The 23,194-nt window shown below is 35.4% G+C and overlaps 1 protein-coding gene across 4 annotated transcripts in view; it reads right to left on the bottom strand.

The window, feature by feature from the left end:
• LOC144978126 (cytoskeleton-associated protein 5-like) overlaps positions 1-17,787 on the bottom strand; it is an 80,159-nt gene extending 62,372 nt beyond the window's left edge. For 2 of the 4 annotated variants that reach the window (XM_078923768.1, XM_078923770.1), the window contains exons 1-13: positions 17,667-17,787; positions 15,877-15,981; positions 14,765-14,961; positions 13,748-13,954; positions 12,033-12,204; positions 9,889-10,036; positions 8,357-8,445; positions 7,311-7,424; positions 6,607-6,711; positions 4,316-4,405; positions 2,692-2,856; positions 1,404-1,532; positions 260-448 (exon numbers count right to left, since the gene is read on the bottom strand). In XM_078923768.1, coding sequence (XP_078779894.1) covers positions 260-448; positions 1,404-1,532; positions 2,692-2,856; positions 4,316-4,405; positions 6,607-6,711; positions 7,311-7,424; positions 8,357-8,445; positions 9,889-10,036; positions 12,033-12,204; positions 13,748-13,954; positions 14,765-14,961; positions 15,877-15,933 — 1,662 coding nt within the window. In that variant the 5' untranslated portion in view covers positions 15,934-15,981; positions 17,667-17,787. Of the gene's footprint in view, positions 1-259; positions 449-1,403; positions 1,533-2,691; positions 2,857-4,315; positions 4,406-6,606; positions 6,712-7,310; positions 7,425-8,356; positions 8,446-9,888; positions 10,037-12,032; positions 12,205-13,747; positions 13,955-14,764; positions 14,962-15,876; positions 15,982-17,171; positions 17,377-17,666 lie in introns of those variants that run through there. The other 2 variants (XM_078923771.1, XM_078923769.1) reach the window with 2 other exon arrangements.
• Between the last annotated feature and the right edge of the window lie 5,407 nt (positions 17,788-23,194).

Raw genomic sequence — 23,194 nt, 5'->3', positions numbered from 1 at the left:
CAAGATTATTAACTCCTAATTTGCTCACTGTGACAAAATGGGTGATTCCTGTTGACATCAGACATCTTGTTTGATGAATTATCTATAATCCTTCATGGAATGCCTAGGGGACGGGATCTCACTGTGACAACATGGGTGATTCCTGTTGACATCAGACATCTTGTTTGATTAATTATCTATAATCCTTCGTGGAATGCCTAGGGGACGACATCTTATGTCATGGCGGAAGGACATAATTTAGAATTTAGATATAACTTACTGCTGGCTTTCCTGGTCTCTTGACTGGTTTAGGTGCCTCGCTTCCAGTTTTAGAAGCTGTCGTGGAGGAAGATGATGAAACAGCAGTCGCAGATTTTGCCGCCGCAGTCGGTGGAGGAGCAGCAGCAGTGCCACCACGTGGCTCCCCTTTGGCATTAAGTAGAACACATTTACCATACCACTCTTGGATCTGATTATGAAAAAATGAGGGGGAGGAGGAGGGGGGTAATGTGAGTAAAATGTACAATGGAGAGCTGAAAATACTTCCAGTGTATGGCTATATAGTCTTGTGGAATGACACAAATCTGAATTTGGGGAATGTTTGCTTTTAAAAAATCTGTCCATATCAATTGAATATGTATAAGTGGTAGGCCTGCATTACTATAAATAGCATGTGAAGGAATATCAAGGAGAAAAACATCCCAAGACCAAAGCTTGCTGAGCGTGGTTTTGCATTTTCGACTCCAATCATATGGAATTCTTTACCACCTAAAATCCGACAATATAAAAGTTTACCAGTCTTCAAACGGCATTTAAAAACAAATCTTTTTCATTCTGCTTTTTCGTTATTCTATGTGAACTTCAAACAAGATGTGTGTGTGTGTGACTGTTGTGGGTTCGTAGTCGAATGAATGAACTTGTGTGATACCAAAAAAAAAACTATTGTAAAGCACCTCTGAGCACTATTTGTGGATACTGGCGCTAAATCGAATAATAATTATAATACTAAACATCAACAACAAAAATGAAATTAAAAAAAAAAATAATTGATGGTTTTTGTCACATTCCCACATGCTTGACACCTTGCAAGTAATTCACTGTGGTCAAAACTTAATGAGGTGTTGAAGAGAAATTGAAATGATATAATTATAAATTATAAATTATTATAATTATATTTTATCCAATTGAGTATTCAAAGAAACAAATAAATTTTGCTGAAAAAAACAACAAAAGTTTCAAAACAGAGGAATGAGGCCATATTATATTAATGACAGACATCTAAATTTTATTTATTGACAGACACTTCAATTCTATTTATATTGACAAACACTTCAATTCTATTTATATTGACAGACACTTCAATTCTATTTATATTGACAGACACTTCAATTCTATTTATATTGACAAGACACTTCAATTCTTACCTTTTGCATCTTCAGGCTATCCACATCCACAAGGAACGGTGCAAGGTTTTTCTCTGTCACGACTTTCATGGCCGTACCTAAAGCCTCAAACGAAGCCTCTCTCAACTCCGGCGTTGCATCATTTGCCGTCTGAAACAACATTGTGAATGTGAATGTGAATGAGTAAATGATATTGTCAAAACTGATGGCAGCTTGAACAGTAAAAGACAGCTTTCATACTTTGTCAAATGTTTGTTGTTTTTGTTTTTAAGGATTTTACGACGCTTGTGACACATTTAGGTTATATCAGCGTCGGTTAAAAGGAAGGAAATGGGATTATTTAAATGCTCAATTACCCATTAATTAACTCTTTCAGTGCCATTGGCCGCACTATGCGGCCAGAGCAGAATCTGTTCTACTCGCTAATGGCCACACAGTGCAGCCGGTCTTGAAAGGCAAAAATAATAATGTAATCCAATCCTACTTTCTACTAAAGTACTATAAATTGAACCAATGGTATCATTTCTTTCATCAGAATATTCAATTGGCCCTAGGGGGGTATTTTAATTGAGATTTTGTGCCGATTTCGAATGCCGCTTTGTCTTAGCTTGTCATTCTCATGCTGCCTCAATCAGGTGTCAGCCATTTTGTGATGGAAATGCAAATATAGCCTCAGCGCTGAAAGAGTTAATTAATTTTTTTATTTATGAAAAGTAAATTTTTGTTTTATTATCAAGGGTTGTACTTATGCTGAACTTACAACACTTTAAGATCATTTTAGCGCGAGTAAAAAGGAAGAAAATAGGATAAACAAATAAATTTAGATTTACAGTTAAAAGCATTCAGGAAAAAAGTAAGCAAAAAGTGATTGGTTCAAATAGAGAACAGACGTAGATTCACAGTGCAAACAATCAATGGACTTAAGTTTGAGGTCACCAAAAGGTCTCATCCAGACAAAAACACTAATAGGAATCCACTCAAATGCTTTCACATTATATTTAAAATTTTAAAAACACACTATCATTTCATAAGAGAGAGATGATTTACAATGGGGGGAAAAAAAAAATCATCTCCCAAAACTAATTATATACATTTAACTGTTTCCCTCCTAGCCATGGACTTAGGCCAGGGCAACAGACAAAACAGAGTAGTCCCGAGTCCCCCATTCCAAGACAAAGATGGAAAGCAACCTGGAAATTGAAATTAGATAAAGGGATATTATAAAAGGCACAGAAAGAGTGACCTCCCTGCCCATCGTAGGAAGTCAAAAGACTCCTCCATCCAGTGAAAGAAGAAACCTGATCCTAACCTTAAGCAAAGGAGCTACATAGGCTTTCAGCATTTTCTTGGGAAGAGATGACTGTGTGAGACGGGCAAATGCTCTGGCGATGAACAAGGCTGTTTCCGTTCTAATGGACGGGTTCTTATTTTCCAAAGCTGCCAAAACATCCTCCATGACAGATTCCAAAGTGATCTGTTGATTAAAAAAGATCCAAACAGAATAATCAAATACAATTCAATCTGTCAACTCATAACAAGACAACATGTGCAGCTATGTCGTCTAGTGGTGTGACATTCGCTTTCACTCAGCGCATAGTTGAGTCCTTGGAAAAGGCTCTTTACTCACATTCTCTCACCGTACTCAGGTATAAAATGAGTACCTGACCGTTAACAGTATTGTCTATGTTTGTAATATCGCCTATATGGCGTCGTGTCTCATTCTACTACATGTTACAAGTTGCTGTTGGTCAGGGACCTCCCTGTAAAGCGCTTTGAGCACTTTTAGTGGATATTGCGCTATATAAAAGCTCAAGACAAAAAATTTGATAATAAATGAGGACTGAAATAAAATAAAATCAAACCATTGACCTAATATAATGTCTTCACTGGGGAAAAAAAAATAGAAACAAATTGAAAAATGATTAATTTCATAAAGTAAAAAAAAACATTACGCCTTTCCACAAGGCACCGTCAGATGTCATCGCCTAGACATTCCTTGGAGGAACATAGATAATCCATCAAACTAATGTCTGATGTCAACAGGAATCACCCGTGTTGTCACAGTGAGATGTCATTGCCTAGACATTCCTTGGAGGAACATAGATAATCCATCAAACAAATGTCTGATGTCAACAGGAATCACCCGTGTTGTCACAGTGAGATGTCATTGCCTAGACATTCCTTGGAGGAACATAGATAATCCATCAAACAAATGTCTGATGTCAACAGGAATCACCCGTGTTGTCACAGTGAGATGTCATTGCCTAGACATTCCTTGGAGGAACATAGATAATCCATCAAACAAATGTCTGATGTCAACAGGAATCACCCGTGTTGTCACAGTGAGATGTCATTGCCTAGACATTCCTTGGAGGAACATAGATAATCCATCAAACAAATGTCTGATGTCAACAGGAATCACCCGTGCAATCTGAGAGTTATTAATCTTGCCCAAGGTAAAAAAAACTGAAAGTGCAATGCCTTAAGCACTCACTAGAAAAGGGTTAAAAAATAAAACTGATTGTATTGTACCCTTCCCGGATATCACTATTTAATATTGCTAGCACTGGCTGAATAAGGATTTGACTTGAAACACTCCTTCTCATCTATTTCTTTTGTTCCAGAATAGATTTAATCTGTTTCTCTAACCTGGCTCACTTTACTGACCTATCATGGTAAAAGAAATGTGACAATGAAAGACACAGGAAGTTCATCACAAGTACCAGTCTAATTTGTCTGCTTTATATGAAACGGATCTATGGACTGATATCAAATGATAATGATAATAATAATAATAATAATAATAATAATAATAATAATAATAAGAAGAAGAAGAAGAAGAAGAAGAAGAAGAAGAAGAAGAAGAAGAAGAAGAAGAAGAAGAAGAAGAAGAAGAAGAAGAAGAAGAAGAAGAATAGTATAAAATGACCTACAGCTTGGAGAGCCGCATCAATTGCCTCCCTGAGAGCTTGGACAACTGTTATTTTCTTCTCTTTGAACTTCTCCAGTATGGTGGAAACAGTCTGAAACAACAAAAGACCAACGATAAGGTTTCCCACCCATCACACAGGTGCTGACATTTATCATTGTGCTTCCATCACACAGGTGCTGACATTTATCATTGTGCTTCTATCACACAGGTGCTGACATTTATCATTGTGCTTCTATCGGAATCCACCCATCACACAGGTGCTGACATTTATCATTGTGCTTCTATCACACAGGTGCTGACATTTATCATTGTGCTTCTATCGGAATCCACCCATCGCACAGGTGCTGACATTTATCATTGTGCTTCTATCACACAGGTGCTGACATTTATCATTGTGCTTCTATCACACAGGTGCTGACATTTATTATTGTGCTTCTATCACACAGGTGCTGACATTTATTATTGTGCTTCTATCACACAGGTGCTGACATTTATCATTGTGCTTCTATCGGAATCCACCCATCACACAGCTGCTGACATTTATTATTGTGCTTCTATCACACAGGTGCTGACATTTATTATTGTGCTTCTATCACACAGGTGCTGACATTTATCATTGTGCTTCTATCGGAATCCACCCATCACACAGGTGCTGACATTTATTATTGTGCTTCTATCACACAGGTGCTGACATTTATCATTGTGCTTCTATCGGAATCCACCCATCACACAGCTGCTGACATTTATTATTGTGCTTCTATCACACAGGTGCTGACATTTATTATTGTGCTTCTATCACACAGGTGCTGACATTTATCATTGTGCTTCTATCACACAGGTGCTGACATTTATTATTGTGCTTCTATCGGAATCCACCCATCACACAGGTGCTGACATTTATTATTGTGCTTCTATCAGAATCTGATTGTTACTCCAAGTCGACTCAATTCTGAGTATTTGTATTCGAAGACAGAGAGAGTTGTTGAGTGTGACAGCCAATGTTGGTGTTAAGGCTGAAGAATTTTGATCATCTTCGTTTGAATGATTCTAAATCTGTTATGTTCACACATGATTCGGGAAGAGCGTTCCAGTCTTTGATAGTGCAGGGTGCAGATGAATATTTGAAAATGTTTGAGTTTGTAGATTGGTGTTTTAATGTTGTTAAGGAACTTATAATAATAAGTACACTCCTTGAGACAACTGTTTAATGTGATAAGCCACTTCTAAATAGTCCTGATACACGGTAAAAATAAACAAATCTGTATTTTCATTGCAACACACTGTAAAAATAAACAAATCTGTATTTACATTGCAACACACGGTAAAAATAAACAAATCTGTATTTACATTGCAACACACGGTAAAAATAAACAAATCTGTATTTACATTGCAAATACAACTCCTTCCATCCCCAGAAGGATTTTAAAAATCAAAAAAAAATCTCATAGCTGATCAGGACAAATACTGCTAAATCTCTTAAACTAAAAGTTTTAAAATACAGCAAACATTAAAACATTTTTTTTTAATTGTGGAAGACCATTAATAAAGGTCAGGACCAAAAATGGCAGTATGTTTGAATTATCATAAAATGTAATCTAAACTTCAAGCTTTACCCTCTATCTGTCTGTTCTTTGTTATATTTTCCTAGACAAAAAAAAAAAAAAAAAAATAATCATAAGCCAGGGTCATGCCAGGATCATTCCATCCAAATTATTCTCCAGATTGCCAAATCTGGACAGTCATGATTTGGGCCAGCGATGTTGTCTTGTGGTACGACAATCGCTTTTGGATCGGAAGGTCCTGGGTTGAGTCCTTGGAAAAGGCTTTTGACTCACATTCTCTCACTGTACTCAGGTGTAAAATGAGTACCTGACCATTGACAGCGTTGTCTCTGTCAAAAAAATGTGATATCGCCTAAAGGCATCATGTCTTGTTCTAAATGTTACATGTTGCTGTTGGTCAGGGACCCCTCGTAAAGCTCTTTGAGCATGTTTTGTGGATATTGCGCTATATAAAAGCTCGAGTTTTTTGGGGTTTTTAAAATTAACAAATAACAAAAAAAAAAAAAAAACCCAAAAAAGACAACAGGTTTTAGGCAACATACATACTGATGCTATGCATTTGTCTAAAACACTCACAACATCTGCCCTTGGATATAACGTGCCAACACATAAAACTCTGTAATCTTAATAGTCTGATTGAAAATTTAACTATTCATAAAAAATGACTGGCTAAAAACAATAACAAAGAGCTGAGTGACGTCAATTTCGTTCCTTCTATACAAGAGCTCACCTGACCTCCGTACGGTTGGAATTTCTTTCTAAGACCATTTGCGATGCCGGTGATGGCTTTGGCAGCAATCACGACCAGCATGACATTGGTATCTTTGGCAATCACCTGAAAATTAATACAGTTTTGTTTAAGAGGCAAGAATAGTTGACTGATTACAAAACACAAGAGTTGCTGTTGTCTTATGTGGATAAATTGTGTACGCTTAGAGGAACTATATTGAGAAGAAAAAAAAAATAGAGGGAGAGAGAGAGAGAGAAAGAAAGAAAATGAACAAAAAAAAACAGACAAAAAAAACATAAAATGCGCAAAATTGGAGTGCATTTATTTATTAAATAGTATTTTTAATATTTACCACCGTCGACTTCTTCAATTTAAAAAAAAACAAAAAACAACATCAACAACTTCAAAATAACACCAAAAATTACATACATAAATCTGTATATATTTTTTAAAGAAGTCTGTGTTGTAGAATGAATTTAGTTTGATTAAATTTGGCCACATCTATATTTTTTTAAAAAGTAATGACAAAACCACTTATTTTCTTCTACACATTTTTGTCCAAAAATCAGAATCAAAGGAGAAAAAAAAATCTGAATGTGACTAATCTGTACACACTAGTTAAATCTGTATAAATTGGCGGGTCAATTAATTTTGTAAAAGTAAATTTGGTTGAAAAAAAAAGGTAGAAAAGTGTGACAACTTACTTTGAGAAGAGCCCGCATCAAAGCTCCATAATCTCCGGTCTCCAGTCTTGGATTTTCTGACAGTTTCTGAACGGCCTCCAACATCTCCTTCCTCTCTTGCCACTTTTTAGCCTCCTAGAAAACCAAAGTAGAAAAATGAGGATGAGATTTTCTTTAACTTGGTATTTAATTGTGTTTTAAATGGAGATGAATTTCACTTTAAGAACTACTGAGAAGACCAAGAAAGAGACACGATCAGGGTTAAGGCCAATTGAAATTTCCGACCAAGACCTCTAATTTCCCATCAATATTATTAAATGTTTAAAAAAATAACGAAGAAGAAAAAAGTCCAGGATAAGGCATCACTTTGTGTGTTTTCAATTAAAAGTAAAATCTGGTACGTTTAAAAAATTTGACTTTGTTGACACAAATCATAACAACGACGAAAAAAAAAAAATGAGAGCAGCTAGCCATTTTTTTTCTCCACAAGATTCAGTAGGACTGGCATGAAGTTCAAAGCGTCGAGAGAGAGAGAGAGAGAGAGAGAGAGAGAGAGAGAGAGAGAGAGAGAGAGAGAGAGAGAGAGAGAGAGAGAGAGAGAGAGAGAGAGAGAGAGAGAGAGAGAGAGAGAGAGAAGAGAGAGAGAGAAAGAGAGAGAGAAAGAGGGGAGAGAAAGAGAGAGAGAGAAGAGAGAGAAAGAAAGAGAGAGAAAGAGAGAGAGGAGAGATAGAGAGAGGGAGAGAGAGAGAGAGAGAGAGAGAGAGAGAGAGAGAGAGAGAATGCTAATGTGTAATGGTAGCACATCTGACTGATAATCAGAAGGTCTGAGGTTCGATCCCCAGTCGAGGTAGACTGATTTTTTGAGATGGTTTTTTTCTTTTCTTGCTTTGTCTGGCACCTTTCATACACACTTGTTCAAATCTTTATCTTGCACCGGTGCCTGCTCCTTAATTTCTTAATTTTATAAGTTGAATAGATTGTTACTTTTGAGGTGAGAAAAGCACACACACCAACACTAGCACATCAACATGAACACACCAATTCGATAGGAAGTAGTAATCACTTACAATCTGTTCAAAGAAAGGCTTTGGTAACTGAGACAGGATATCCACTGGACTCATCAGGTCAAAGGGGTCAATGGCCTCTTCCTCAGCCTCTGTTGAAAAATTCAAACATGAAAACTCATCAATATAAAAATTTAAAAATAAAAAAAAATTCAGCTTTTATATAGGGCAACATCCACTAAATGTGCTCAAAGCGCTTTACAAAGGGTCCCTGACCAACAGCAACACGTATCATGTAGAATGAGACACGACTCAACTATGCGCAGAGCGAGGCTCGAACCCAGGACCTTCCAATACGAAAGCGAGTGTCATACCACAAGCATTCCTGCACTTTAAGTAATTTATCCCATTTCATGAAATGACTGTAGCTCAATAATCACCTTTTATTCAATAATTCTGTTTTCACAATGATAAAATAAAACATGTCAACTATCAAATATCGCAGCGACAACAAAAATCAAATCTATACTGTGACATTTTCATGCTTTTCATTTTTCAAAAATTAAATGTATTTATGATAAAGTACTAAATATTAGCTGCTGCTTTTAAAAACCATGCATATATTACTTATGGATGAAATTTCTTCATTCAAAAAAAACAGTTATAGAGAAGAAAGGTGAATATATCAGAAATAATTTCAAAATGCACGTTTTATACACGTCAATTATTGCTCAGTTCCCATTAATCACTTCATGACAGTTTTATCTTTTGTAATTGCCAAGCGGAACCAGCACTCAAGACTAGATCACAGAAACCAAGGCTTTTGTTTCGTTTCAGCACCGTGACTTAAGATCCATTTTTGATAAGACCAGAAAAAATGTGTGCAAAATGAAAAGCCTTTTCTAAGGCCAATATGTCACGGAGCGAAATTTCAATAATTGTCCACTTGAAACATCCGACCTATTTCTATTTTAAAACTGTCAAACTTGAGTAGTCAAATAGAGCAATATCCACTAAGGATGTTCAGAGTGCTGTGCAAGGAGTCCCAAGCCAACAGCAACACTTAACACGTAGAATGAGATATGACGCCTGTTAGGCATTATTACATTTTTTTTTTGTCAGACAGAGACAACGTTAATGGCCAGGTACCCCTTTTACACCTGACTATGGTGAGAGAGTGTAAGCAAAGAGCATTTTCCAAGGACTCAACTATGCACCACTCAGAGCAGGACTCAAAGACTGAGTGTTGAGTCCAGGACCATGAAAATAATATATAATCTAAATCTGGAGGGAATTGTGCTTGGCCAAATTTACCCCCACCCTCCAACCACCTCATGGCTACCAACTTTTCAAAAACAAGATAAGGAATACCCATTTGACCGAGGACGAAGGGATGCTAAATGCCCGCTGCAGAGCTCAGGTCATGATCACTGCAAATCACAGAAAACTGGAAAAGTTAGCCAAAATTACAAAATACGGATTTTGAAAAAAAAAAAAAGACTTAAAGTAATAAAGAAGATCAAATCCATTTTTTACGGAACAGTTGGCAGCTATGCAATTTGTATAATTGGAGGTTTGAGATAAATGACAGATACCTTGTCCATCCACAGCATCCCCTCCATCAGCTGCTGATGCTGCCTGCTCTTCCATCTTGGCCTTGAGCTGTTGTTGTGACCTCATGAAACGTGTCTGTTGAGGTTTAACACTGGGAAGCTTCTCAAACTCTGCTTCAAATTCTTGGACCTGAAAATGATGAGAAAAATTGGGACATTCTGGCTTACTAGTATTTGGAAATTAGCAGACAGCCCACAAGTCTATCAATTATCAAAAAGTAAATGCTGACACAGGAAAATAGAGAAAATAGAGAAGGATAGAGTTTAGGTATCTGAAAATACACATCTTGATGTGAAAGAAAACTATAGAGTTTAGGTATCTGAAGATACACATCTTGGTGTGAAAGAAAACAATAGAATTTAGGTATCTGAAGATACACATCTTGGTGTGAAAGAAAACAATAGAATTTAGGTATCTGAAGATACACATCTTGGTGTGAAAGAAAACAATAGAATTTAGGTATCTGAAGATACACATCTTGGTGTGAAAGAAAACAATAGAGTTTAGGCATCTGAAGACACAAATCTTGATGTGAAAGAAAACAATCTTTATTAAAGTGAATTCTTTGTGACAATTTTTAAGCGAATGACTGCTAACATTTAATGTATTTGTCGAAACCAAATACTACTGCTTTTTAAGTTAAATTTTGGTAGAAAATCCTGAAGGAATATACCCCTACAGAAATTTATGTTTGGCAACTGAAGTAAAATTATTGACATTGTCAATGACATTAATGTTCTTGGGATGGTGTTGGGAAGGGCTCAGCGATTTATAAACATTTATGAAAATCTTCACAAATTATCAAAACCTCCAACACCAACAACATGTTAACAGGAAAAAACCCAAAAAAAAAAACTCTTCTAAGAGTATATATCAACTGCCTCCTATAAATAAAACAATGAATACTACATTGCCATACTTAAAGAGGATTAATCAGCAAGACATTTTCAAACTCTTATCTTTTGTGTTCAATGTCAACTTTCAAGTTCCTCCCTTCAAATGAATGCAATTCAAAGGTGGGAATTGAAAATTGTAATCTAAGAAGTAGAACAGGAACGAGCATGTATAAAAGTCAGAAAGCATGCCTCTCGAAAAAAAAAAAACAAAAAAAAAACATCTATATATTTTGTGTAAATTAAAGCAATTTAGGGTTCCTTTGAATTTTAGTATCTAAGAGGTGAGAATGGCTGGTCACAAAAAAGGAGGAAATATATCAGGGAGTAGATCATGATCCATCCATGCGACTGTAACCTCTAAATTTGAATTTCACTAAAATTTACTCAGATGCAGTCCAAAATGTGTCTTGCAGCAATTTCTGACACAACTCGGAGGAATTTCAAAAGCTGAAAGTGTAATTACAACATGTAGTTGTAGTAATAGTGGCGGTAGGGAAGATAGAGTGGTGGTGGTTGTAGTAGTTGTGGTAGGGATTGTAGTAGTAGTGGTAGTGGTAGGGATGATGATGTGGTGGTGGTAAGGATGATGATGTGGTGGTGGTTGTAGTTGTAGTGGTGATAAGAATGATGATGCGATAGTTGTTGTAGTGGTGATGGCTGGGATAATGATGTAGCAGTGGTTGTAAGAGTAGTAATGGTCGGGATGTTGATGTAGTGGTCGTGGTGAGTCTTTTTATTCATAAAATGTTTTTAAAAAGGTGGAATTGTGATAATGATGGGCGGACATAAACAACCATTTAGGTGGAAGATTCTCACATCAAAGAGGTTAAATGACACTTGCAAGACACACACACACAGATGTGTCATTTAAATGTCAGGTAAAAGAAAGTTGATAGGATTAGATAAAAAGGACAACAGAAGCACTAAGATCTGATTTTCTCAAAGTCTGATATCAAGTCAAATAGGTTAATGTTTCTGTTCCATTTTTAGAAATTTCTCACACATGTAAATGTCTCTTTAAAAAAAAAAAAAAATGGTAAAAACTAGTAGATAAAATCTTCCTACCTGAATGGGTTTGAAGTTGGTCATCTATAAAATCTTCCTACCTGAATGGATTTGAAGTTGGTCATCTATAAAATCTTCCTACCTGAATGGATTTGAAGTTGGTCATCTATAAAATCTTCCTACCTGAATGGATTTGAAGTTGGTCATATATAAAATCTTCCTACCTGAATGGGTTTGAAGTTGGTCATCTGTGGTTTGAGGGCAGCACCAATCCACCTGTACAATTCAATGACCAACAATTTGGTCTCTTCTCTCACATTCTTGTCTCTGTCGTCCAAAAGTCTTGCCAAATGTTTGAGTAATGGCTTCACCTGGATAACTTTGGTACCAAAATCCCTGGAGAGAGAAAAAGTAACACATGAATCTAAACCACAATGAGAGAAGAATATCATCATTCTATCAGAAAACAATCTTATGACAAAAAGATTTTTATATCATCATTCTATCAGAAAACAATCTTATGACAAAAAGATTTTTATATCATCATTCTATCAGAAAACAATCTTATGACAAAAAGATTTTTCATTTTTACCTCCCCATTTAACATATCAAAATAATAGAAACAAATTCATACATAAATATAAAATGTGTGCTGGCCTAAGAAAACCTGCAGGAAAGCACACTCAGACTTTTCAAGACAAAGGCATAAATTCCAAGATCATTGGATGTCGAAATGTTATCACTTAGAACTTTTATAACCCTCTTATTTTGAAGGAGGAAGACGAAGAGGAAGACAAAGGAAAGTTTGGATGGAATGGACAGGAATGAAGACGAAGGAACTCTTGGAGAAGGCCAACAATAGAAAAGAATGACGGAAAGTGGTGACATCTGCATCCCGTGTATCTCCCCTTCCCCAGCCCCCCCCCCCCCCCCCCCCCCCCTCCTTCTACGATCATGGGATAATGAAATAATGAATGAATGATTTGCAATGCTGAAAACATTTGTGAGAATATTCATTATAAGTATGTTTATTTTATTATCTTTAAATCACAAAATGAAACAAATTAGGATAAATATTCTCATAAATTAAAAAGGTTCAACAGTTCTCTACCTTCCCGACTTCAAATCTTGATCTCTCATGAATATTAGGATAAATCTGAAAATATTGCTGTATTACAAAACAGAAATATCTCAAATTGAATATTCTGACCGTTCCTGAGTGACTCCTGGGCCACGACACAAATGTTCAACATGTATTATTAGACCTCAAGATTGGCAGAATTGACCAAAACATACTTGGTAACGATTTTAACTTCCGAGGACCCAAAAAAAATTCTTGCCTTTTTGTGTCGATATAGGATTTTAAAATCTAAATGCAGATTCCCCCCCCCCCCCCCATCCCCGTTTCACAAGTATAGTAGATTATTTTCGTTTTGTTTTGTTTACAGACTGTAGCAGGTCACAGGCCTAGTTCATGTGATCCCCCGCTTCAAAGGTCGGAGTAAAATGGATGACGAGATGAAAATAGAATTTGTGGACAAAAATGTGGGATTTGGCATAAATCTAAATGCTTAATTGAGAAAAGGAAAATGCAGTGTCTTAAAAAAACAATTGATACAAAAGACTATGAGCTATGTATATTCGATTATTGTAAAGAACGTAAAAATCGCGGTGGTCGACGAAAACAACACGACATCGATACCATCATCTGTCATAAACCAGAACAACAGAGATCAACAACTCAACATTCACGTCGACCATTACGTCTTGTCCAATGTACAATCTGCTGCTATTGATATCATTCTGGTATACGTTTTATATATATGTAAATTTTGTATATTTATTTGTAACGTGCATTGAGCATCACACAGTGATGAAAATGCGCAATATAAATGCTATGTATTATTATTTTTATTATCATTATTATTGTTATTATTACCGTAAAGCTGTTGTGATTGTCTGGATACAGCCAATGACTATTTTTGGTTGTTTATTTTCTAAGCCGGTCATTAAGCATTCCTGAACGATGTCAGGTTTTTCTGCTTCGATGTACAGCATGACAATCTCCATCCCCTTATCCTTGGTCTTCTGCTTGCTGGCGTTCAGACACTTTGTGACCACTCCATTGACCACATCATTGCAAGTCCTGCAGCATTCAAACAAAGGTATTGAAATCTCTTTTTTCTCTCCCCCAATATGATGATGTAATGGTGGTGATATTAATGATGGTATTGATGATGGTGACTGGTAAAGATGATTGTGCTTGTAATGATCATGTGATGGCAATGATGTTGATGGTGTGATATCGATGATAAGTGTGATTGTGGTAGAGATGAATATGTTGTGGTGGCACTAGTGATGGTGATGGTGGTGTTACCAATCCAGTAGTGTTAGTGATGATGTAGTGGTGTAGTTGGTGATTATGTTGGTAGTAGCTGATGATACGTTTGATAGTGTTTTTGGAAATGGTAATGATGATGTGGTGAAAGTAGTAACATGTGAGGATGGTTGAGTGAATAATGATGATGATGAGGTAGTTGTGATAGTGATGAGAATGTACTGGTAGTGGTTGTGGTATGAGATGATGAGACGAAGACTGGTGGTTGTGGTGATTGCTGGTTATTGCGACAATGACGCTAGCATGTACAAGTGAAATAGCGACATACATATGGATTCCATTGACAAGTTGTTTTTTTTTAAAGGGGGAGGGGGATGTGGGGTGGAGGCTGCGTCAGCAAGCCCTGCCTATAGACATCATTCCCATTCCCCCCTAAAGAAAATAACAGAAAACATTAGGCATTGACGTTTCTGTTACTTCTTTACCATTGCACCTTACAAACAAATTTCATTGCACCTTTCAAACAAATTTGTCCCATTGCCCATTCGTGTGAACACAATTTATGCGACTAATACGTCACGCGTCAAAAATCCAATAACCACACAATATAAACATTACCTGCCACAAACATTGGTCGGAGCATTTTCCACAAATGCCAAAACGGCATCCAATCCCTTCTCCTGAGCCACGGCATTGGAGTCTGTGACAAACTTCTTCATCAGCCCGGCATACTTGGAGAATTCTGGGCTTTTCTCATCAAAACTGTTAAACAACTTGGTCACTTCTTCATAGCCAGCCAAGCGAGCTTTCCACACCTAGATGGTGGCAGGAAAAAAAAAATAATAATAATAATAATAAACATGGCAAAATAGCATAGCATACATTTATTATTGGGCCATTCCACGTCAAGTGGACCAAGGGTGGGAACCACACCCCTTTTGATTTTGCTCAAACTTGGCTCCATTGAAGATACTTATGAGACATGAAGATCTGATTTTGACGCGTTTTGAGACAAAATTTCAAAAAATTGTAAACAATTCAAATATCCATTTTCCGAACTGAAAATTTGGTTTTCTTCATGTCTCATAAGTATCTTCAATTGAGCCAAGTTTGAGGAAAATCAAAAGGGGTGTGGTTCCCAATTTCCGAAAATTTGGTCCACTTGACATGGAATGGCCCTATTATACTTATTGCTCCAAGCGATAAATAAAGAATCTCTATTTTCTTTGATAAATCGCTGATTGAGTTTTGAGGGAAGAAAAAGTATAATTGTTCAAAGCTTGATATGGCCCATGGAACTGGATTTTGTCCTGATAAATAGCAGACAGACAGTAGCAATTGTTTCCAATAGGATATGATGCTAGACCAACTATTGCAAAGTAGTTTCTGCCAGCTCTATTAGACCTAGTTACCTAATCACTTATGGGTGAGCGAGGAAGTCAGAATAATTATCTGTAATTGAAAAATCTAAAGCAGGGAGTGGAAATATCTAAATCTATCCAAATTTGACAATTAAAAATTCTGTATGAAATGACTTATCTGTGCAAATGGTAGGCTTGTAATTGTAATAATCATAATTTCCAAAGATGTTCCTATAACTATAAACTCAAATTACATTATTATTATCATCATTTTGACGTTAAACTAAATGTTCTTTATCTAGTTTCTTTTGTTATAATATGAGATTGACACAGTGGGTCACAAGTGCAAAATGAACACACTACACATACCTTATGTTGACATTTTTCCTCAGCTGGCAATTTCTGCCATTCAGTATCATCACCCATTACGTCTCTGTGCTATTGGACTTGCAGTTTTCAGTCTTTCCCGTGTTTCTGAAATCATAACATACCATACTTATAAAAATCGCAAATTCACATATAATTATAATTGAGCGGTTTTGTTTGTTTGTTTTTAAAAGGGTTTTACAGCGCTTGCAACACATTTAGGTCTTATCAGTGCCAGTAAAAAGGAAGAAAATTATAAAGAAAAACATTCTAGATGTACAATTAAAAGGACTTGAGGAAAAAGTAAAAGAAAGGGGAATGTTTCAAACAGGGAACAGATATTAAATTAAGAATTAAATCTCCCAACCATAGATTACAGGAGAAGAAGAGGAGATATGATCCAAACATATAAAATAGTAAGGGGAATAGACAGGGTAGAGGTAGGATTTCTTAAACCAAACAAGAACATTCAGACACGAGGAAACAGCAAGAAAATGGAAAAAGAACATTTTAAGACAAATGAAAGAAGGAATTTTTTTCAGCTAGAATTGTTAATAACTGGAATAAACTGCAAGAAACCACAGTATCAGCAAAAAATTTGAATAAATTCAAAGCAGAGTTGGAGATAAGTAACATCCTAGGAAACAAGTAAGAATAAGAATTGGTCCAATCATTAATAGATGAGGAGGAGCGAAGGAGACCACACCAAGTCTAAAAGCTCTATACACAGAGGTATCCAGGTTATAGTATTATATAGATTTTAAGAGCACACTATCAGTGTACTTAGTTTGAGATCTTCTAAAAGTCTCATCGAGACACCAGCAGAAGATTCCATGAGGAGGATTCCAATTCCACTCAAAGATTTACAAATCAAATGTTAAAAATAAAAAATAACAGTACATATAAGAGAGAGATGATTTCAATGGAAAAAAAATCATATCTCAAAACTCTAACTCTATGCGTTTGACTGTTTCCCTCCCAGCAAAAGTTAAAAATAAAAAATTAGTCTAAAATATGGATTATTTCCCTTGTTCTGGGATTTAATGACATATATAAATATAAACATTAGAAAAGAATCCATAAATTTTATGAATACGGTTGTAATTCATTTATTAGTTTATGTGAGAGTGAGAGTGAGATATTCTCGATATGAGTGACGTAATAGGTTATTACTTATTACAAGTACGATCAATTGAATTGTTACTACTTCTACTACTCGTGGCTACCTAGACGTCTAGATTTTTTTCTTACTGATTTTGCTTACAAATTACTATTGACATTTTTCTAGACCATTTTACTTATGGATCTGTGGGTTGATAACGGCTGTGATTATTCACAGACGGTCGATCAATAACGGCAGACTTTCCCTTTTCAATCATCAGTTTTGAATTGAATTTGTCAACAATTTGACATGACCATGTCAGTAACTGTACTGTAACTGACTCAGTTCATCAGTATGTCCAAGTCCAATGTCCAATGTCAGTCAGTGACATAAAAGCCAATGAGATTTTCACTCCTAAACTTAAACTACCCCCCCCCCACCCCCCCATTCTAATAAATCTGAAAATTTAGCTTTCGAAGTCAGGCGATTGGTTTTTAAGATACTTCCTCGAATTCAAACTTGGAAATAATTCCGGATTACTTTGGTGAGGGATTCAGTAGTCAGTAGGGGCCAGGGAGTGAGGGAGTGGATCAAAACGCAAAAAACCTTTTAGAAAACCGTTGATACAAATTCAATCAAGGGGAGCAAACAAATAATTCCAATACAGTGAGACAATCATGCATACACCTACCATTTAGGGTGATTAAATTATTTTACTTTGCTGTTATTATTATTATAACTCCTCAAATCATCATACACTAAACTCCAGTATAATTTTTTTTTACAAATATTTCGTTTCGTTTCTCAGATCTGATTTAAATGTTACGAAGTGAACATGACTCATAATATGCATGTTCACATTGCTCATATGGGAAGAAAATTGGCAATATTTGACCAAACAAAATCAAATATTTATGAAATTTTATATATTACTCGATTGTTTTAAAGTTTATTGTCCTTTTAAGAATAGCAGAATATGAAAAGATCAATGCATTCAGACAAATAAAAAAGTGTAATTTTTGAAATTGGTTGTTGTTTTTATGTTGTGTGGGAAATTCCCCGTCGGTACGAACGCCATCTACTTTTTTACTTTTGAAGTTTGAAAACAGCCTTCCAAAGACTGCACTTGACCGCAATGCCCAACGCAAACTAAAGAGCTTTCTGGCACTACCGCTGCTTACTTATATTACCGCTTTCTCCAATATCTGCACGCTAATTTTATTATGATTTTTACTACTACTACAAGGAATACCTATTATTATTATTATTATTATTATTATTATTATTATTATTATTATTATTATTATTATTATTATTATTATAATTATTATTATTATTATTAACATCGCGAAGTCCCAGGTTTGATAGTTTTTGCCAAGATGAGGTCCTTTAAATCGATCGATGTTTGAAGGACGAGTTTTCTGGCCAAATGTTTAAATACAAGTTTTTTCCCGAGTACGGCGGTTTACTAATTATGACAAAAATTAAAACCTCACACGTCTATTATTTTTAAAACTTTAAATCACTTTTTCCCATCGGTATTATGTCGGCGCGAACGTTTAAAAAAGCCAACGATTCTTTTTCACGAATGCTCTGTGGTAAGGCGTTCCAAACAGAGGGTCCGAAATGAGAAAAGGATCTCATTCTAACATTTTTGCGTATTCGAGGAACAACTAGTTTGATGGAATCACTGGCCGAATGTAAGGGGCGGGGTTTTCAAAATCTTTCAATTAGTTCAGAAAGGTCGGAAGGGACAGTGCTTTCGAGACAACGATTCACTAAAACACAAGCTTTGAATTTAATCCTTTTCTCAACAGGAAGCCAATGCAGGTCACGAAGCAGAGGTCTGGCAGAATCACACCCAGCGGCGTGGCGTATTGACTACATATGGTGGTGCCATGATTAGAGGAAGATACAAACTTCTAAAACAGTGAACACGATCAAGAGGAGAGAGCACATGTTAAAAACTCTCTTTTTTGGAAAGTGGGGGGGGGGGGGGGGGGGGAGGGTCGATGGCTTCTACGAGTGGACAAAACTCACAAAAACAAATAATTCATGAAAACAAGCCACCAGTGGCGGTTCTAGCCTATTTACAGTGGTTGGGCAAAGAGGATTCGGTCATATATATATATATATATATATATATATATATATATATATATATATATATATATGATATATATTTTTTATTTTTTATTTTTTTGTTTTTTTTTTAATAAAATTTTTTTTTGATTTTTTTTTTCGCCTTTAAACAAAAAATATTTCAACCACCAATAATCACATTCACAATGAAATGACAATACCAGTAGATTTTAATTCTTCCAAACGTAATCAAAAATGAATCACGAAAGAGAATACAACTAAAAAATAAAGCGACGAGACATAATGCGACAACACCTTGACAATACAAGTCCATTTCCTTCACTCGAAAAATTAAAGAGATGCTTTAATCCCTCAACGGCGATATTAATATTGCTTTTACATATTTCTGGTTTTCAGTAGTACGTAGTAACCTTAAAGTTTTCATGGAGAAGCAACAACAGCGATATGACTCGAGTTTTATTCAGAGCTCAAATTGCATAATTTTTACTGCTGTCTTGGTGGTCAGAATGATTGTGCCGGTGGTGGTAGTGGTTGGAATAGTGGTAGCGGTGGTGGTGGTGGTGGAGGAGGAGGAGGAAGACGAGGCGGTGAGGGGTAATTATGGTAGTGGTTTTGGTGGTGCTGTTGGTTAGAATGATAGTTGTGGAGACGATGACGGAAATTGTATGGTGATGTTGATATTGTTTTTATTTCTATTGTTGTACTTGTTGTTAATATTGTTGTTGTTGTTGTTAATGATGATGATGATGATGATGATGATGATGATGATGATGATGATGATGATGATGATGATTATGATGACAACGACGATGTCGTCGACAATGATGGTTACCATACGATATTACAAAATTTATTCAATCTTAGGCTTTCGCCAATTAATCATACAATTTGATGACCACATACATGAAAGTGGAAAATAATGGCAAATGGGACCAAACAATAAACTGATACCATTAATAACCACCAAAAAAAAATACAACAATAGTAATACCACCAATACGTACAATAATAATAACAATGATAATAATAATAATAATAATAATAATAATAATAATAATAATAATAATAATAACAATAATAATAATAATAATAATAATAATAATAATAATAATAATAATAATAATATAATAATAATAATAATAATAATAATAATAATAATAATAATAATAATAATATTAATAATAATAATAATAATAATAATAATAATAATAATAATAATAATAATAATAATAATAATAATAATAATAATAATAATAATAATAATAATAATAATAATAATATTACCATCATCATTACTACTACCACCACCGCTACCACTATACCACCATCACCATCATTATTACGTTTCCAATTATTTTTTCTCGTTTTTTAAAATTTGATATCTATCAAAACAGACGAAAATTCCGGTGATTTTTTTAAAGGGTAGTTAAAATATCTACGATTTTATTAGCCCTGAAAACTACGATTTTTATTTTCCTATCTAAAGTAGGCAGGTCTGCTATGACAAGTATCAGTATCAGTTCCATAGTCAAAATAAGACAAACAAAAACAACGTTTATTTAATATTAGGCTTTCGCCAATACTTCATACAATATAATTAAGACAAAATAATGTTACCAATCTCTCCTCATGTATTCGTTTGACTATCGTCACAATAATTACCGTGTTATCTTTGCTCCTTACCCAACCAATCCCTTGCTTCCCGCCTCTTCATCGCGAACCATCTTATGTATGTATTAGCTTCAGGACGGGCAAGTACGGAATCTGCCCACCCTTCCGTATTTCCTCTATAACTTAGAATTCAACTATCTCCTTACTCAGAAGAGTATTTCTCGTATACTAATTCAATTGTTGAGAAAACCAAAATGGTGGTTGTATTTTATATATTTATTTAGTCGTGACTTTTGAATAAAAGTGTTTTGTTTTATTAGAGGGAATACAATAGAAAATACATTGTTTTGCAAAATTATTTAGTCTGGCAATAAAAATACAGCGGTAATTACTTTAAGAATAATAAAAAAAAAAAGAATTAACAAATTAATTTGTTAAAAAACAAAACAAAAAACAACAACAAAAAACAACAACAACAACAACAAACAAATAAGAAAACAATTTAAATAAATGAGTTTTGAGAAACACTAAAGAAAACGAGGGGAAAAAAAGAAAATAATTTAAATGGATAAACAAATATATTAAAACAACACAAACTAATACTAAATTGATATAATATTAGTAAATTAATAAATTTAATTCAATACTGGAACCTTCCCAGCACAAGTAAGGCAATAAATAAGAAAAAGTTCGTTTGCCAAAATCTCTATTTAGTCTACACTGGTTAATAAGGTGGGCTCATTTGAATTAGCCCGACCTAGTACTAGAGAGGCCAGACAGCAAAATCACCGTCAGGCGACGTGACGATGAGATGACGATGTGGGCGGAGTGGAGTGGAGTGGTTGGGGGGGGGGGGGGTGATAAAAAGAACAGGAGCGTATCCTGGTTTATGTATTACGGGATGCATGGTGATTCGCAATCTATCAAAAATACACACAAATTGATTTCAGTACAAAGTATCAATTTTAAGTAGTAACTTTTGAAATTATCTAATTTAGATTTGATTATTTCGGACCTGGTAATACAGCATATAACTTGAAAAAACAGGCTGGTATTTGCCCACCCTGCCCATTATTACCAGCCGTCCCTGCAAGCCACAATACTGAGATACCAGTCCCGTATGAAAATGTTTTTGTAATTATTCTTTGTCCACCAATTAAAGGATTGGATTTGGTAGATAATGCAATCAATATGTGATAAATGTAAATCAAAAGAGAAAAAAAAACCTATGACAGAAATTACTTACTTTTAGTACTTGTAAAGAAAATCTGCACGGCGATGTTTCATCTCTGCAAATCTTTTTATGATTTGTTTATTGAAATCTGGAATGGCATCTATTTCAGCTTTGTGAATTGATAGAATCATCAACGAATTTAACCGCTCTTGTTTCATTGAATTTCGAAAGAAATGTTTCAATCTTTTAAGGGTGCTACAACAGCGTTCGGGTTCAGCAGAAGCTATAGGCGTTGTGATGATGATTTTTAGAAGTTTTGTGTTTTCCGTGAAGCTCGTCTGCAGGCCAGTATCAACAATGGTAGACAGCAATTTTATTACAGGTGGACAATTTTTATCGGAAAATGATTCGTTTTGATATATCACCCGGAGCTGACAAATACACACACACACATACACACACACACACACACACATACATATAAAATACTCATACACACGTAACCATCAACTCGGCACTACAAGCAAGAAATATGTTGGTAAATTCGTCCACAATGCTTCGTTGCATATAATTACTTTATTCAATAATCGTGAAATTGAGGTGGGGGGGGGGGGGGTTAATGTGTCATATTTTTAAGTTTTATGTTGTTTCTCTTTGCTGTTTACAAATAAACTTGACAATGATCAGTGTTTTTGACAGTTAATGTAATATTTTGGATGGCCGAAGTTACCCTAATTATGACGTAAATGATGTAACATTGGCGCATCCCCCCGTCAAACGATGGAGCTCTCAGATCCTGGCGCAAGTCGAGGGGTTTTCCTCTATTTGAAGATAGTATAATTCGACCCAGTTTCTCGCTCAATCAGTTGATGGATAGAGCATTAACTGGAGCTTTGGATTGCTTTGCACCACGGTGTTTGATTTAGTCACTAATTCGCGCAGTGATGTCACCAACACACGAGTCGGCGCAGTGCGTGAATCGGAATCTTGAATAGAGCGGAGACTAAAAAGGCAGTAGGTATGTTGTTGGCGAGTTGGCGAAAGACAGTGGAGTTAAAATTTCTCAAGTTTTATTTTTAATTAAGGGGAGGGGCGACACCTGAAACTATTTTCAAGAATAATGATTATATCCAATATCTTTTTATATTGGGACATTGCCTATGACCAATGGATTCGAACCATGTGATTTATTTCGGTGGGCGTGTCCGGTTGCCATGGTGACGGCCGCCATCTTGGATTTTACTCTTCTCTGGGTGCTATTTTAAAAAGTTACTTTCTCAATAAGTTTCCATGGAATTTTCTTGAAATTTGGCATGGTTGTATATTTGTAT

This window comes from Berghia stephanieae, chromosome 8, assembly GCF_034508935.2.
Source record: "Berghia stephanieae isolate SIO BIC M18660-M18661 chromosome 8, UCSD_Bste_1.3, whole genome shotgun sequence".
Lineage (NCBI taxonomy): Eukaryota > Metazoa > Mollusca > Gastropoda > Nudibranchia > Aeolidiidae > Berghia > Berghia stephanieae.
Note: the sequence above shows the minus strand (reverse complement) of the source record. Positions and strands in the feature narration are given on the sequence as shown.